Below are 14,766 nucleotides of genomic sequence, written 5' to 3' on the forward strand. Positions count from 1 at the left end.
AGGATTCTTGCTCGTAGTGGCTTTGTCATGACAGCACTGTGTTTACATTATGCAATCAGACCTTCTTTCATCCATCCCTCGTCGCTCTCCCCTCCTCCCAGCTCGCTTGCTTTGCTCCTGGTGGCATGCTTTTGCGTGAGAATTTCTCTTTGCATGGATTTGGGAGGAGTGAATTCTCTTGGGATGTTCAGAGTCTGCAGGTTTCGTGTGAGTGCTTCCCCTGCGGGTCCATTGGCACCGATCGGACTGCGCGTCCACTCACCCGCACACATGATCTGCTGCAGGGGCGGAGTTGGGATCGGACTCTGGTTCACACGGTGATTTTGGCGGGGTTCTTGTTGGTGCTTGTTGATTTTTCTCTGGGCTGGCTGGTTCCGCGATGGTAACGTGGTGGTTTTCATGAGTAAGCCTGGGCAGGTAACCTGAACCAGCAGCACTGACTGGAAGTCAGCAGGTTTAATAGCGTGGGTGTTTGTGCGAGTGATGGGAGACTGGCTGTGCTCTGAGAGCAACCGCAGGTGCCCCTTGTACCCCTCAAGCTGGCAGGGATGCCCCAGGCAGAGATCAGACCCCTGGAGCAGCCTCTAACAGTGCCCATGCGGCCTGTCCTCAGCAACTGGAGATTAACCCTCTCCATCTCTGCTCTTCTTGTCTGCAACCAACCGAGAGCCCCTGTCTCCTTTCCAAAAGCTTCTCCAGCCCGGTTGTCTCTTGCTCCCTGACCTGATGGGTTGTTAGTGCTAATGGCCCAGTTGCTTTCACAGCACCCACAGATAACTGCAGTTCAGGGGTACCTGCCCTGAGCTCACTGGGAGCTGCTGAGCTCACTGTGTTTGCTTGTTTCAGGCCTGGCCAGCCAGGCTTGGCACGAGTCATGTTGCCGCTGGAGGCCAGGAGGGAGGAGCAGCGCTCCCCTCTTTGATCTCAAATTGAGGTGCAGAGCCATGCCCTCCTCCTGCCCAGAGGAAACCAGAGCATGCAAGGATGCTAGGACCCCTGCCGAGTCCGCCTTTCTGCTGCCAGACCTCCCATAGTGCAGGATTTTCCCTCCAGGTCTTGCCAGCATCTTGCAATGACCCCATCCCATCCCTGCAACGCTGTGCCTGGCAAGGAGGGTGAGCATGATGCTGTAGCACTGCAGGTGCTCCCTGCCTGGGGCCCCCCGCCCCTGCATTGCCTCTCTGTGCTCCCCGAGGCTCTGCTGCAAGAGGCAGCTTTAAAAATCCCCAAATTAGCCCCTAAGAGATTTCCGCAGCCAGCTGAACTGGCTTTTGCTCTGGTTCACAGCTCCACAGTCCTCTTACTCTCAGGTTTCACGCAGGACCATCTCTGGAGCAGATCTCCCTCTTGGCAGAAGCCGTGGGAGAGCACAACTGCTGACACAGGTTGCTGGTGGGTCCTCGGAAAGGCCAAGTGTTAGAGGCAGGGTTGAAATTAGGCAGGTGAGCGTTGCGAGTGGCAGCACTTGTAGTTTGCTGGCTCTGTGCAAGATGCGTGTGTTTCAGTGCGATGCGTGAGTGTGAGCCAGTGAGTGTGTCGGTGTGTTGCTGTTGGAGACACTGACCCCAGTGCCCTCTTGCTCACTCCAGTAACAAGCATTTGCTCTTCTCGTTTGCCTCTTCTCTGCCCCGTGGATGAAATCCCAGGAGACAGTCATTGGAGGCCTGCTGCCAGAAACCACCTACTCTGTCACAGTCGCTGCCTACACCACCAAAGGAGATGGTGCCCGCAGCAAGCCAAAAGTCATCACCACCACAGGGGCAGGTGAGTGTGGGGAGTGGATGCCACAGCCACAGTAGGGGTGGTGGTAAAACCTCCCAAGAGGTGCATGGGGAGTATGGCCAAGGCACCTGTACGAGAGGAAGCGAGAGGGCTGGAGACGCTGCAGAGGTACATACTCTTGTGATCTCCAGCCCTTACTTACAGGCTTTGCCACTGGATCACCTGAGCAAAGTGCAGCAAACAGATGGACAGACACTGCCAGGGCCTGTGAGAGAGCAATGAAACTCATGGGTCTGAGCTCATCTGCATAGTCCAGAGACCTGGGAAGAGGAAGCCTGAAAGTCCAGGCCCTCCTCAGCTTTGGAGTCATGGCCTGTCCTCACCTTGTTCTCGCAGGCGAGTGCCATTTCTTGCTTCCTGCAGTAACTGGGATGGCCCCTGGCACAGGGGGCTCCTCGAGGTGCTTCTCAGCTCCCCCCCAGCCATTGCTACTGCTGCCTCCCCAGGCTTATATAGGTGAGCCCAGCTGCTCCTAGAGTCATGGTAAAATCTGGAACACAACAAATCCTGCCATAGGAGTGCTGCGAACACAACTTCTAGGTCCTGGTGATCCCAGCCAGGTTGGTTCTGCTATCTCAGTAGAGACTCGTACCCTGTGCCTAGTGCAACACGGGATCCTCAACCTGGAGCAGGGGCAGCCAGGAGTTCATCAGGTGCTTTCCTCCGGATGCGGTCAAGCTTGCCTTTGGCAGTGGCACCAACTAGTTGACATTGTCTTGTCCACGATTTCCACTCACTAGACCTGTCCTACAACCGATAATCCTGCTGCTTCCTCACACCAGCCGCAGGAACAGTATTTACCACTTGTTATTATGGGAATGCAGCTTGTGCAAACTGAGAGCATTTGTTCCTGGTGCTTTTAAACAAGGAACAGCTTGCCATCTCCTCCGCGCTGCATATGGGGAGCTCCAGAGGTAGTTTCCACTGTCACAATCTCAAATGCTGTCTCCCTTGTGCCTCACCATGATGTATGCTCTGTTCATCAAATTGCTACAGCTGTCCTATAAACAGGAAAAGCTTCTTAAACATCCCAGTGTTGCACTGTAAACCACAGTGGGTCTTCCCATGTTATGATGCACATTTAAAGTTAATATTTGGAATCAGCTTTGAAAATAATGTGTCCCTTAATACTAGCTGCTGTTAGACATTGTATTATGAGTGCAAGGAGGATGGCACTGGCAGTGGAAATGTAATTGTACGTCTTAAATAGGTACAAAACCACCCCCAGAGCTGCCTTTGTACAGGCTCGTCTGCAGGCTTGACCTCAAAGGAGAGTGTTGGTATCGCCCTCTGATGGCAAAATCGGGGCATAATTCTGTCAAAAGCATTTTTCTCTTGTGATCGTCTGTGGGCTCATACATTTCAAAACTGTGCAAGGATATGTAACTAGGTTTGGCTACAATCCCATTTTCGTTTTCATATCGATGGCCCCATTCCTTTGATTCTGAGTATCTTCCCTATCAGTTGATTTGTTTACAAATCTAAGCTGATGTGAAGACGCATCCGTTTTTTAACTGAAGGAGATCAAGGTATTAAACCATCAATTTAAAGCCATCAGTTCCTAACCAGTGACGACAGCACCCCTTGACTTGTGCAGCATAAGCAAAAATCCTGTGGAACGCTTGTGTTCACCTCTCACATCGACACTGACATCACGAATCTGCTCATCAGCTAAACCAAAATGTATTCTGATGGCAAACAGCCCGCCCAGCTCTGCTCGCTGCCTCTGCAGATGGTAAAACTGCAAGGTTTCAGGATGAAATTTGTCTGCCTCCAGACAGATCAGGATGCTGGACTCGGGCTTCTGTGTGCCTGTTGTGATACAGTGCACTGGGGCCAGCATCCAGTGAAGACCACTGATTGGGAGGACGATCTTCTCAGATCTTCTCTGAGATAAATATTATACTTTGAGGTACCTTAAACCTTTCCTGTAAAAGGGGATGAATTTTGGGGCTGGATATGGCTGAATTGATTCTCTGTTTAGATGGCAGCACATGGGAAAATGGCAGCCAAGAGCTGGCTAGCTCCAGCTTCCCTCACCACCGGATTAGGGTCAGTCTGCCTCTATCCATGTGAATTGTCTGTCATCCTCTTCACCCTGTTTTCTGAACTTTCCCACTTTCCTCAATCCTCACGGACTGAGCAGCACAGAAGCGGTCCTTCCTTCCCCTCCTCCCAGGCTATAGATGGTCATTGTGTGTTTATGTTGCAGTCCCGGGGAAGCCCACCATGATGATTAGCACGACAGCCATGAACACAGCCCTCATCCAGTGGCACCCACCCAAGGAGATGGTAGGGGAGCTGCTGGGTTACCGGCTGCAGTACAGACGTCTTGATGAGGAAAAGATGAACACGATAGACTTCGGGAAGAGAGACCATCACTACACTGTGACCAACCTGCACAAGGGGGCCACATACCTCTTCAGACTGTCTGCCAAGAACAGAGCTGGCCCAGGAGAGGAGTTTGAGAAGGAGATCACTACAGCGGAAGATGTGCCAAGTGGCTTCCCGCAGAACCTGCGTGTGGTGGGTCTCACCACTTCCACCACAGAAGTTGCATGGGACCCCCCAGTCTTGGCAGAAAGAAACGGCAAGATCGTCAACTACACTGTGGTATACAGGGACATAAATAGCCAGCAGGACCTCGTTAACATCACCAGGGACACAAGTATCACTTTGACGAATCTGAAGCCAGATACCACTTACGACATCAAAGTGAGGGCCCGCACCAATAAGGGGGTTGGGCCGCTCAGCCCCAGCATCCAGTCCCGGACCATGCCTGTGGAGCAAGGTAAGTGCCCCGCTAACAAGCCCTAACAACAAGCTCTGCCTCCGGGACAGGGACCTTTGCTTTGGTTCACGAGACTACGTTCCCTTTCGCTCTGGCTAATGAGATCAGGTACAGTGTGCTCCCTAGTCTAAAACTAGTTCGGCGAGGGGAGGCTCAGCGAAGGTTTCCTTAAAGTTGCTGTTTGAGGGGAGAGGGGCGTTGGTGGTAGCTTAATTGCCTTTGTTGCTCCACAGGCACACTTTGATGTTTTATCTGTACATGAAAGGCTCTTGCTTGAACTGGAGCCGGCAGCTGGGTAGGATCATCTGCAGATCCAGTACCTGAGCACCACTGTTCTTTGATCGTGGCAAAGGGCCAAGAGAGTGTGAGTGGAGGGGGGAGAAAGGAAGGCTGCAGTTCAGCCTACAACTTCCTTTCTGTGATGCTGGAAAGTATAGTCAAAAAGCAAAACTCCACTGGAGACTGGGGACTTGGTAAAAGGCTGTTGCTCTTTTCTCCTCATCCCTCGCTTCTCTGCTGTAGCTGAACTCTTTGACCTCTGCTGCTGAGTTAGACAAAGAGAGACTTGGAGCCAAGCTGCTGCCTGGCTCCCTCCTGACTGGCCTTACAGCGCTCAAATATCTTGTTTTTCATTCCAGTGTTTGCTAAGAACTTCCGCGTCAATGCCGTCATGAAAACGTCTGTGTTGCTGAGCTGGGAAGTGCCTGACTCCTATAAATCTGCAGTGCCTTTTAAGGTAAGGGTGGGATGCAGAGGACAGGGAGCTCCACCTGTGGCAGTGAGCAGGACAGTGGAAAGTGGCATCTTGACCTGCCATGATGTTTTCAGGCCATCACCCAAGAGACGAGCAGGGTCACGTTGCTCACTGCCCTGGGTTCTTGTGGAGCTCAGACCTCCAAGCCTAAGTTATGTATCTGCTCTTACTTTTGAGCACCCACACGTGAACCACTGGCACACAGTAGAGCACAGAAAGCTGCTTGCTTTCCTTCCTCTCAGCCTTCTTTGGCCAGAAGGTGTGTAGTTTTGTTTCTTTCTGTTTTGATCAGTTGTGGAATGGCCAGTAAGCATGGCTCGTGGTAACAAAACAGGAGTGAATAATGATGGCTGAAGCACACCAACAGGAAGTGCCAGGCAGTGAAGGCATGTGCTGAGCAGAGGCAGTGTGAGAATGCGGATGTCTTGGGGATCATAATATGTATTTCTGGCTTCGCACCATCTGGCTAGAAACCGATCTTGAGCATCAAGTACCTTGATAGTGCCTCTGAATTAGTTGCCTTTTCAAAGGCAAATGGAAACTGGTCCAGCATCCCAAATCACTGATGCTTTTCCCATGAGCAGTTGTGGTGGTTTTTTACGCAGTCCCAAGCAGTGCTTCACTCCTCCATCAGCTTTCTCAAGTAACTTGTTACCTAGTATCACTTGGCCGGGGCCTACTGGTCAGGCTGGCCATTGCAGCTCCGAGACAGTGGTTACACAAGCTTGTCCTGATGCCTGACTTGGTTGAAGTATGAAAAGTCATAAATGCGACTTAATTGCAACAGACCACCAGGAAAAAGTGGTCTGAAAACCAGCCAGTGAATCAAACTAAGGATGACTCCTTTTGCAATGTGTCCTGTCTCAAACATCTGTATTGCCTTTATGAGCTACTGCAGAGCATCAAGGGAGATGCATAATCTCAGGGAGTGAAGGAGAGAAGCATCATCACCCTTCCAGAAGGTGTTACAGGTGTGAGCAGCACAAGATGTGTCAGTGCAGAGGGAGCTCTGCAGGAATGGCTGCTGCTCTCTTTTTCTGCATCACAGTTCTGGATGTAGTGTCATCCACCAGGCTGCAGACAACACTGATGTCTTCCTGCTCTTATCTGTCCCCCAGTGCAGATCACAGAGTGGGTAAAAGACTTGAGTGCGGTGGAAATTTCTACAGATCTCAGTGCAGCTTGTCTCCTTTAAGAAACAAGACCAACATGTCACATTGCCAAGGATAATCTTCCACCCAGTTTCAGCAGCTATCTGCTGCCTCTGCAGAGGTGGCCAGGGGTGGGAGCAGTGTGACTTCCCTTCCTTCTTGCACAGGCATCCTGCCGTGCTGTGCCTCAAGAGCAAATGCAAGGCCTGCATGAGCTGTGGAGACCCACAGCCAGCAGAATGAGGGGAAGGTCCTGAACTGCCTCTACATCAGACACTGTGTGAGCACCTCCCCTTCCTTGTTACACTCTCCTTGTTTAAATCCTGAAGCTGAATTACCATGATCAATAGCAGGCACTTGTTAACATGCAGCGTTTAGCTGAAGCAGACACGGCTTTTGTGAAGACCTTCTGGTATTCAAAGCTTTCCCAGATGTAGGGTGCATTAGGATCAGTGTTCTGATATCTGGCCGCAAGGAACTTCACAGAGCCCTGTTACTTTGCACTCTGCTGGAGAACCAGTCTGCTTCATCTTGCCTTATTCTTGTGGCACAAAGCCCACGTCTCTCTCTGACAGCACAGTGCTAGAAAGGGACAGTGTGACCTTTGGAGCATTACTGCCACATAAGGATGGTGGAGTGGCTGGAGGTAGCCAGGAGCCAAGGACGTAATGCTGATGCCTTGTAGCTGTGATTGTTTACACAGACGGTGACTCAGGGTCTGCCCCTGCTGCGGGTTAAACCTCAGATGACACAGAAGCAGATGGCATTAGCCACTTGCTAACTGAAGAGCAGTCATGCAAATGAGAGTGTTAAAAGGATAGTTCTCTAATAGTGTCTTCTTTCTATTAATGTTCCTAGACTTGCAGGCACACATGAGTCAAGGCCGGGAGCTAAGAGGGTCAGCTCCAGGTCGTTGATTGTGCCACTCAAAAGAAATCCTTAACCTTCAGGACTTCGTATTTTTATAAACAAGGCACCTCTCTCCTCTAATTCAGGCACATGGGATGCTGAGGCCAGAGCCTAATACTGTAACTAGCATAGCAGATAAATCTCCATGGGAACAATTAGTATTATCTACACTTGATAAACAGTCTCATGCTAAATCTATGTCCCAAAGGGTGTCATATTCTACGTTAACAGATTTAATTAAAGTAGATATTGTTCTGACAATGAATAGTAAGGCACAGGCAGGACTGATGCTTTTTTGTTTTTATAGGGGATGAACTGAGACCTTAGGAATTTTCATTGCTACCAAATCAATAATGAAGGTTTGACTTCTCTTTGGGGAATTTTCACAGCTTCTTCTGGTCCAGGAGATAAATTCCGTGTAAAATGTTGCCCAGCAGTTGTGGCGGAACAGAGGCACTATTCCTTTTCTTTTCCGGTGAGCTTGCAGAAAACTGTTCTGGAGCTTTCATGGAAAGTGCAAGATATATACAATCTTCTCCTTGGGGAAACTGCACTTTCCCGAGACGAATTTTTCAACTTAAGGGCAGGACAGAGGATATATCAGTTAAAGGCAGCATCACAAGGTATTCAACAAATAGGGAGAAGGAACAGCACCTTTTGAAAATTATGATGGTACTGGTTCAGAAATAACCCTGAGAATGCTGGGCAGTGCTTTCTCACAGTGTGTCCCATGGAATGTAGTAATTACTCCTGCCCGCAAAAGAGGCAACCTTGTCTGCTTCTCCATCAAGTCATTATCTTTTCCAGTGTTGCACACTATGTGTCTTTTCATCTTTTAGTTCAATACATTCTTTGCTGCCTTGAAATCAAGCAGCAGACCTTCAGCAGTGACATTTGGACCCACCTAGCCTTGCCAATCTTCTCTTGTGGGTAAGAGCAGCACAAATGACATTTTACAGCAGTCCATGGGCTAGTCAGCAATGTTTGGCAGTTCAGAGCCCTTGGGCCAAATTTGCTGCTGACTTAAGTAGTTACCAGTGGGCCATGATGCAACCTCTAAATAGCATTCCTGCTCGAGCTCCCGGGCATCTTCAGCTGCACACAAATGACTGTTTCTGAGACTTTACATTATTGTAAGGTTTGTGTAGAGGCCTTAACTAATGATGCATAACATTTGAGAAGACAATGTGTTATGGCAGGTAAAGGAACGTGGAACTGCTACAGCAACTGGGAAAAGGGGGGATGGTGGAGAATGCTTCAGGAAAGCATTGCAAATGCCAATTTCACTGTCTTTAGACACAAATGTCTGTGTATGGCAGTAAAAATTATCATCTGGTGTCAGGACTGAATCAGAGACTTGTGTCCTGACCAGTTCCAGTGCAGAGCCTGCAAGGAAACTGAAGTGCCTGACCATCTCTTCTGCATCCTGTTGCTCCAGGAGAACAGCTACATCCCCAGCAGGTGCCTCATGTGTAGGCAGTTAGTGGGCGAGTGTCTTCCCTAGAGCACACACAGAAGCAGTTCATGATACTTTTACCAGGAAAGAATTCATAATGAGAAATCTCATCTGAGAGGCAGCAGAACTCTGTGGGTTTTGCATCCTTCCAGCATAGCTCTTAAAGCTGGAAGTTCGGTTTTGTTCAAGTCTGTGTTGGAGCACATGAAGAGAGGTCCCACTGCTCCACCAGGACACCCCCGGACTTGCTCTTATTGGGAATATCTGGACCTGTACTATTGCATTATCATTGCAACGGATGGTGCTGGCACAGACTGCAAAGCTGCTCAGATGACTTGAAGTCTAGCACTCCTGTCTTTGTTGTGCCTACTTCTGTGTCAGAGCAAGGTGAAACCTGCCGATTAAATATCTGTGATATTCCAGCCCTATAAGAAGCATTTCTTCATTTCACCTTTTTCACTCACATTAGCACCCACCTGATGTACATGTCTTCAGAGAAAGGGGTTAAAGCCCAGGAGAAAGTATCTTAAGAGGAGTCACAGCAGAGAACAATTCCTTCCTCACATCCTACCTCTGACAGCCTTTCCTGCACATGGGCCAGCCAGCAGGGGCTTTGTCCCTGAAAACCTCTGTTATTTTAGTTCTTGGTACTCATTTTTGCAGTTCATCCCTGAAGATTGTAGTATGTCAACAAATGTGATTGATTGCATCTCTTCTCCATTGCTGGCTCCTCACCGCTGCTCTGTTGGGAGTCTCGTCTCAGCCACAAAAAAGCTGGGGCTCTTTTCCCATCCACACCTCCATGCAAAGTGACCTGAAGAGGATTTGAAGTATGCTGCAGATATCACTGTTTGGATAGCACAAAAGCAGAGCTGCCTAGCCTGGTCCCTGTGCTCCGTTGTCCTTCATATCTCTTTCCAGGGCCTCCCTCCCCCTCCCAGCTCCAGCACTAAGCATTAGAAGAGTGCTGATCAGCTGCCCTTGCCCCAGCAAGCCAGCAGCCTTCTGCAGATTTCTGCCACCTGCTGAAAAGGTGACTTGGAAGGTTTGGTCCCTCCCTTGCTGCCTGCATCAGCCTGAACAGTGGACTCAGCTGGTGAAAAATCTGGTTTACCTCAAGTAGTTTTTCTTCCACAGAGCCGTCTTCCCTCTCAAGGCTGCTGTTGGAAAGAGCATGTTTTACTGTGTGGTCTCTGTCTGTGACACATAATAACTGCCATGGTTTAACATGCTCCAGCTCTGCCATTGCCAGTTTTTGGCATGCTGTGTCTCTGCACCGCTATCAGGAATCCAGCACTCCTCTGCCAGGCTGGACAGTCGCCTGGTGGAAAGAAACAGGCTGGTTTATCACAGCTGGGGCACAACCTCTGGTCTCTCCAGTTCTGTACACCCCATTTGTCTCTGTCTCCAGGAACTGCTTGAGTTTCTGGCTTTGCAGAGGCAGTGCCCAGGGTTTCGGGTACAGGAGTTGTTCCGTCAGGATTGAGTTTCCCAGGGCAGACAGGCTGTTTGGTGCAGCTAATCCACCAGTGCCTATGGCTGCTGTGCCTTGGGGGGGGGGGTGTGTGGTCCTGCATATCTGCAACACTGAGGGCACTGAGAAAATGTCATTAGCTGAGGGGCTGGTGGGCCCAAGGTGGGAAGCTGTGCATGGGGGCTGCCCGGGGCCACCAGCAGCTCTGCCCTGCCCTGCCTTGCCCAGCAGCCCCTTGCAAGCACAGCAAGGAAAAGCTGCAGGAATCTCCTGCCCATAGCTGCCACAGCACCAGCATCTGTTGTCATGGCAACAGAGTGTCACACCTGCAAAGCCGCTGTTTTGGGTACCAGTTTGTGAGCCCTTCGTGGAATTTGTCAGATAGTTGGTACAGCATGTAACTCCCCCCCAGGTCACCTTGCTGGGATGGGGTTGCTCTGCATTAACCATTTGATCAGGCATCAGCTGGTAGACACAGGAGTGACACCAATTTAAAGCAGGCAGGATTTTACACCAAAAGCATATTGTGCACTGTAGCCTCGTGAGACTAGAAACAAAGACCCATTCATCTCCGCATGAGGGCAAAGCACAGCCATCTGGATTCCTCCCTCGAACCGGCACTAAAAAGCAGTGCATGTGTCACCAGCAGCCTCACAGCTAGCACAAGCCACCGGGCTTTGCTGAGATGACCCTTCCTCTGCCCCATCACTGCGAGGCACAGGGAGCACAGCTCAACTTTCTGCTGGGGGTTGCTCTTTAACTAAAGATTTATGGCTGTTTATGAAGCACACAGTAGCTGAACCACCTGAGGGAGGGCCCAGAGCCAAATTGTCACCTCTAATGCTGCTATTTTGAGGGTGAGTTTTCATCAGCAGCTGTCGGCTGCATGAGTATGTCCTTTTCCTGTTTCAGATTCTGTACAATAGCCAGAGTGTGGAGGTGGATGGCCACTCGATGAAGAAACTCATAAGTGACCTCCAGCCAGACACGGACTATTCTTTTGTGCTAATGAACCGTGGCAGCAGTGCTGGGGGGCTCCAGCACCTTGTCTCGATCCGCACCGCTCCTGACGTCTTGCAAAGCAAACCCATCGCCACAAACAAGTACATACAGGAAGGAAAATTCACACTCACCCTTCCCAAAGTCCAGACCTCTGTGCCGGTTAGGTAGGTGCCATGCCTGGGTGGAGGAGGCAGGGTGGGGGCCTAAAGATGGGGAAAGAGGCAGGGCAGACCACTGCCAGCTTGTGGATTGGTAACCTGGGAGTGAACTTCGAAGCAGGCTACAGTACAGAGTGAGGCACTTACTCGTAACATGGGATCACGCTGCTGGCTCTTTCTGAGCAAATATTTATGTACAATAAAATTAAGACAATTCTTTGACAGTTTGCCCTCACTCTGATGGGTATACTCCAGATGCTACCAGCAAAAACACAGTTGAGGCTCAGGAGGGACTTTCTCTGACACTGTATAATATCCTTTAAATAAATAATGCCTAAAGCCTCAAGGAGATTAAAAAAGCGAGTTTGTAGAAGTCCTATTTGTTACTGTGGTATCCTTGCACTGAAGCACAATTCCCCCAGGGTTCTTGCTACAATCCGATTATATAAATGTCCTTCTCACAGCTCCTCCACCACCCTCTGGAGCACAGTCTGTAGATCTTCATTAACCTAATGAGTGCTAATGGGAGTGTTCTCTGCTCTGGTGCAGCTGGAAAGCCAGCCTTTTCCTTACTGAAGCCTTTTGCTGCTTAGAGGGCAGGGAAAGGAGCAGGTCATCCTTGAGAGGCATATGGCACATGTTACTTGGTGACCTGCCAGAGATGACTTGGGGTCCAGTGCTTACGTTTTCCTTCCTTCACAGGTGGTACTACATCGTGGTTGTGCCAGCAGATCAGAGCACCAGCAGCCCAACTGCTCGATGGCGGACACCTGATGAGATGGAGCTGGACCAGGTAGGCATCTGTAGCAGCTGATGTGATGGAAGTGGCTCTTGGGTGGCCCGGTGTGCTTTGCCCAGGCCTCCTGGCAACAGCATGGGTGCAGCAGCATAGGTATGTCAGAGATGGGAGGCTGTGGGACATGTGGTGGCCACTCACCCTTTCTTGGCTGGTGACAGCATATAGGAAGGAGGCTGGAGTCAAGCAAGGGAGAAGCCACCTCCCAGAATGTGCCTTATTAGGAGACCACGCTTGAGTGTCTCACAGCTCTGACCAGGACAGATCCTGTCTCAGGTTGTACGCTTTTTGCAGCCTTTTTCAGCTGAAGCAATTTGATGCTAATTTGAAAACAAGCTAGAAGAGAAAGATACTGTTCTCGGTTTATTAAGCTGTCCTGTCAGGAGGCTGTCCACTCTCTGGATATGACCTGAGCCTTCAGTTTAGATAAAGAGTTCACTCTAGTATCCAACAAAACCTCCAAAGTTCCCTTCACACTTGCTTTGTTAAAGGCTTTCAGTATTCACCAGCCCATTCACCCCAAGATGCAACTTCTTCTGTGCAGGAGTCCTCCAAGACCAGTAGCACAGGATGTGTGCAGGTGTCAGGAGAGTCCCACAAAGGGATTTGTGGGCTCTTTCTTCCCCATATACACCACCACACCCAAAGCACTAAGGAAAAATTCCAAGAAATCACACACAGAAGGGTCCATTAAGAGAACAAAGTTGCAAGCTTGAAGCGCTCAGAAATTACAAAGCGTTAGAAGCTGCAAATCAGCCCTTGCTTATCATCAATCTTTAATTACGTGATTGTGCAATCTTTTCCATGGGGTCCCAGCTCATGGCGTGTATCGGTGGATCTGTTCTGCACATGGAGCACAATTGTGTGATGGAGAACCATCACCTGTAGATCTGCATCACTTCATTGCAGAAGCTGGAAGATGTCACAAGAAATAGAAGACTAGGATGAGAAAGTATGGTTGGGTTTTGGGCTTTAGGTGGTTGAAAGCTATCAAGAGAAATGGTTTCTATCTCTGTTTCACCCAGCCCCAGGCAAATGACTTAAACTAAAATTTTCATTAGCAGCCATTGTCTTCCATGTTTTGTTTTCTCAGAGTGCTCAGTTTGAGATCTCGGAGCCTCATTTGCAAAGTGTAAGCATCCCCAGCTGCAGAGAAAGTCAATAGGAGCTCTACTGGATACAGTTAGTGCTATAAAAAAATGCTAAGTTTGCTTTAAAAGACAAAACAAGCCAATGTCTTTTCAATTTGACATTCAAAATTAGTGGACATTTTTTACGTTAATGTCCCTGTGTCTCTGTTCTCCATCTGTAAAATTAGGATAATCACTTTCATCTCACCTCATACGGGTGTTTGGAAGATAAAATCGTTAATGTTTTTGAAGCACTTGTAATATTATAGTGATCAGCACCATAGAAAAGCCCACGAGGAAATTATTAATTTTGTCTTCAGAGCTGGATTTGAATAGTAAGCAATAAACAAGGCCTCAGGCTGCATAATGCAAAGAAGAAAACAAAATATGGAATAGCTGCTCTTTGATTAAGCGCTGTCTGTCCTGTGTATTGAACAAAGCAGGGGAGTTACAGAAGAGATAGTATGTGACCATGCAGTCAAGGATAGTAGCACAGTGCACATACATAAGATAGCTGAATTAATTTTGCACAGGCAGTATTAATTTTCTAATTTTTCAGGATCTGAACTTTGCGAGCCTAGCGTTCTTTTGATGCAGTCTTTTGGTGTGAGTTACATGTATAAGTGGCAGTAGCATCCAGCAACCTCAGTCATACTGGAGTCCTGTGGTTTCATGCCCTTGCACATAACAGCTTGCTTTCTGCCCCAAAGAGCTCAGCTGTAATTTCAGCCAAGATACAAGAGATGTGTGTAGGGAGCAAACTCCACAATCTAAAGACTGTTTTTCCGCCGTTCCCCCTGCAGTTATAAGGACATTTGTGAAACTGAGATTTCTCTATCCCTTTCTTTGGTCCCCTTTTTTTTTTTTTTTTTTTTTTTTCCCTCTTTTTTGGGGGGCGGGGCAGAGGTGATACTGCAAGACAAGGTACAAGGTATAGTTTTTCTAAATTGCTCCAACATGCATATTCATAAGAGGACAGGGATGGACTGTTGAGAGGAAAGAGAAGGGGGTGCCTTACCCAGCTTTTTCCCTTCAGAGGGAATGAGCTCAGCTCAGCGGTGTGGCTTTGTGTGCACATCACTGTCCCCAGCCCCGCTGACATTCCCTGTTTGCCCTGACAGTGCTGCACCGATACACTCGTGTGTGAAATGTATTTCATGCATCCTTCTTCATTTTAAATTAGAATTTCTGTTCCAAGGCTGATATTCGTTTTTATTCATTAGAAAAACGTCTTTAAACATCTGAGAGTGTTTCTTAGCAGTATAATTGAATTTTTGTGTGTTTATATCCTTTTTCATGAATTTGTGGCTGACTATGAAATTTGCCATTTTTACTCTGAACATCCCATGAAATCTGTTATCAT

At 48.8% G+C, this 14,766-nt stretch overlaps 1 protein-coding gene across 7 annotated transcripts in view; it reads left to right on the forward strand.

Annotated features, from left to right (window-relative positions):
• PTPRF (protein tyrosine phosphatase receptor type F) overlaps window positions 1-14,766 on the forward strand; it is a 392,585-nt gene that overhangs the window by 337,313 nt on the left and 40,506 nt on the right. For all 7 annotated transcript variants that reach the window (XM_055724616.1, XM_055724615.1, XM_055724619.1 and 4 more), the window contains 5 exons: window positions 1,647-1,764; window positions 3,995-4,573; window positions 5,212-5,309; window positions 11,230-11,483; window positions 12,180-12,270. In XM_055724616.1, the coding sequence (XP_055580591.1) occupies window positions 1,647-1,764; window positions 3,995-4,573; window positions 5,212-5,309; window positions 11,230-11,483; window positions 12,180-12,270 (1,140 nt within the window). The remainder of the gene's footprint in view (window positions 1-1,646; window positions 1,765-3,994; window positions 4,574-5,211; window positions 5,310-11,229; window positions 11,484-12,179; window positions 12,271-14,766) is intronic.

Source organism: Falco cherrug, chromosome 12 (genome assembly GCF_023634085.1).
Source record: "Falco cherrug isolate bFalChe1 chromosome 12, bFalChe1.pri, whole genome shotgun sequence".
NCBI lineage: Eukaryota > Metazoa > Chordata > Aves > Falconiformes > Falconidae > Falco > Falco cherrug.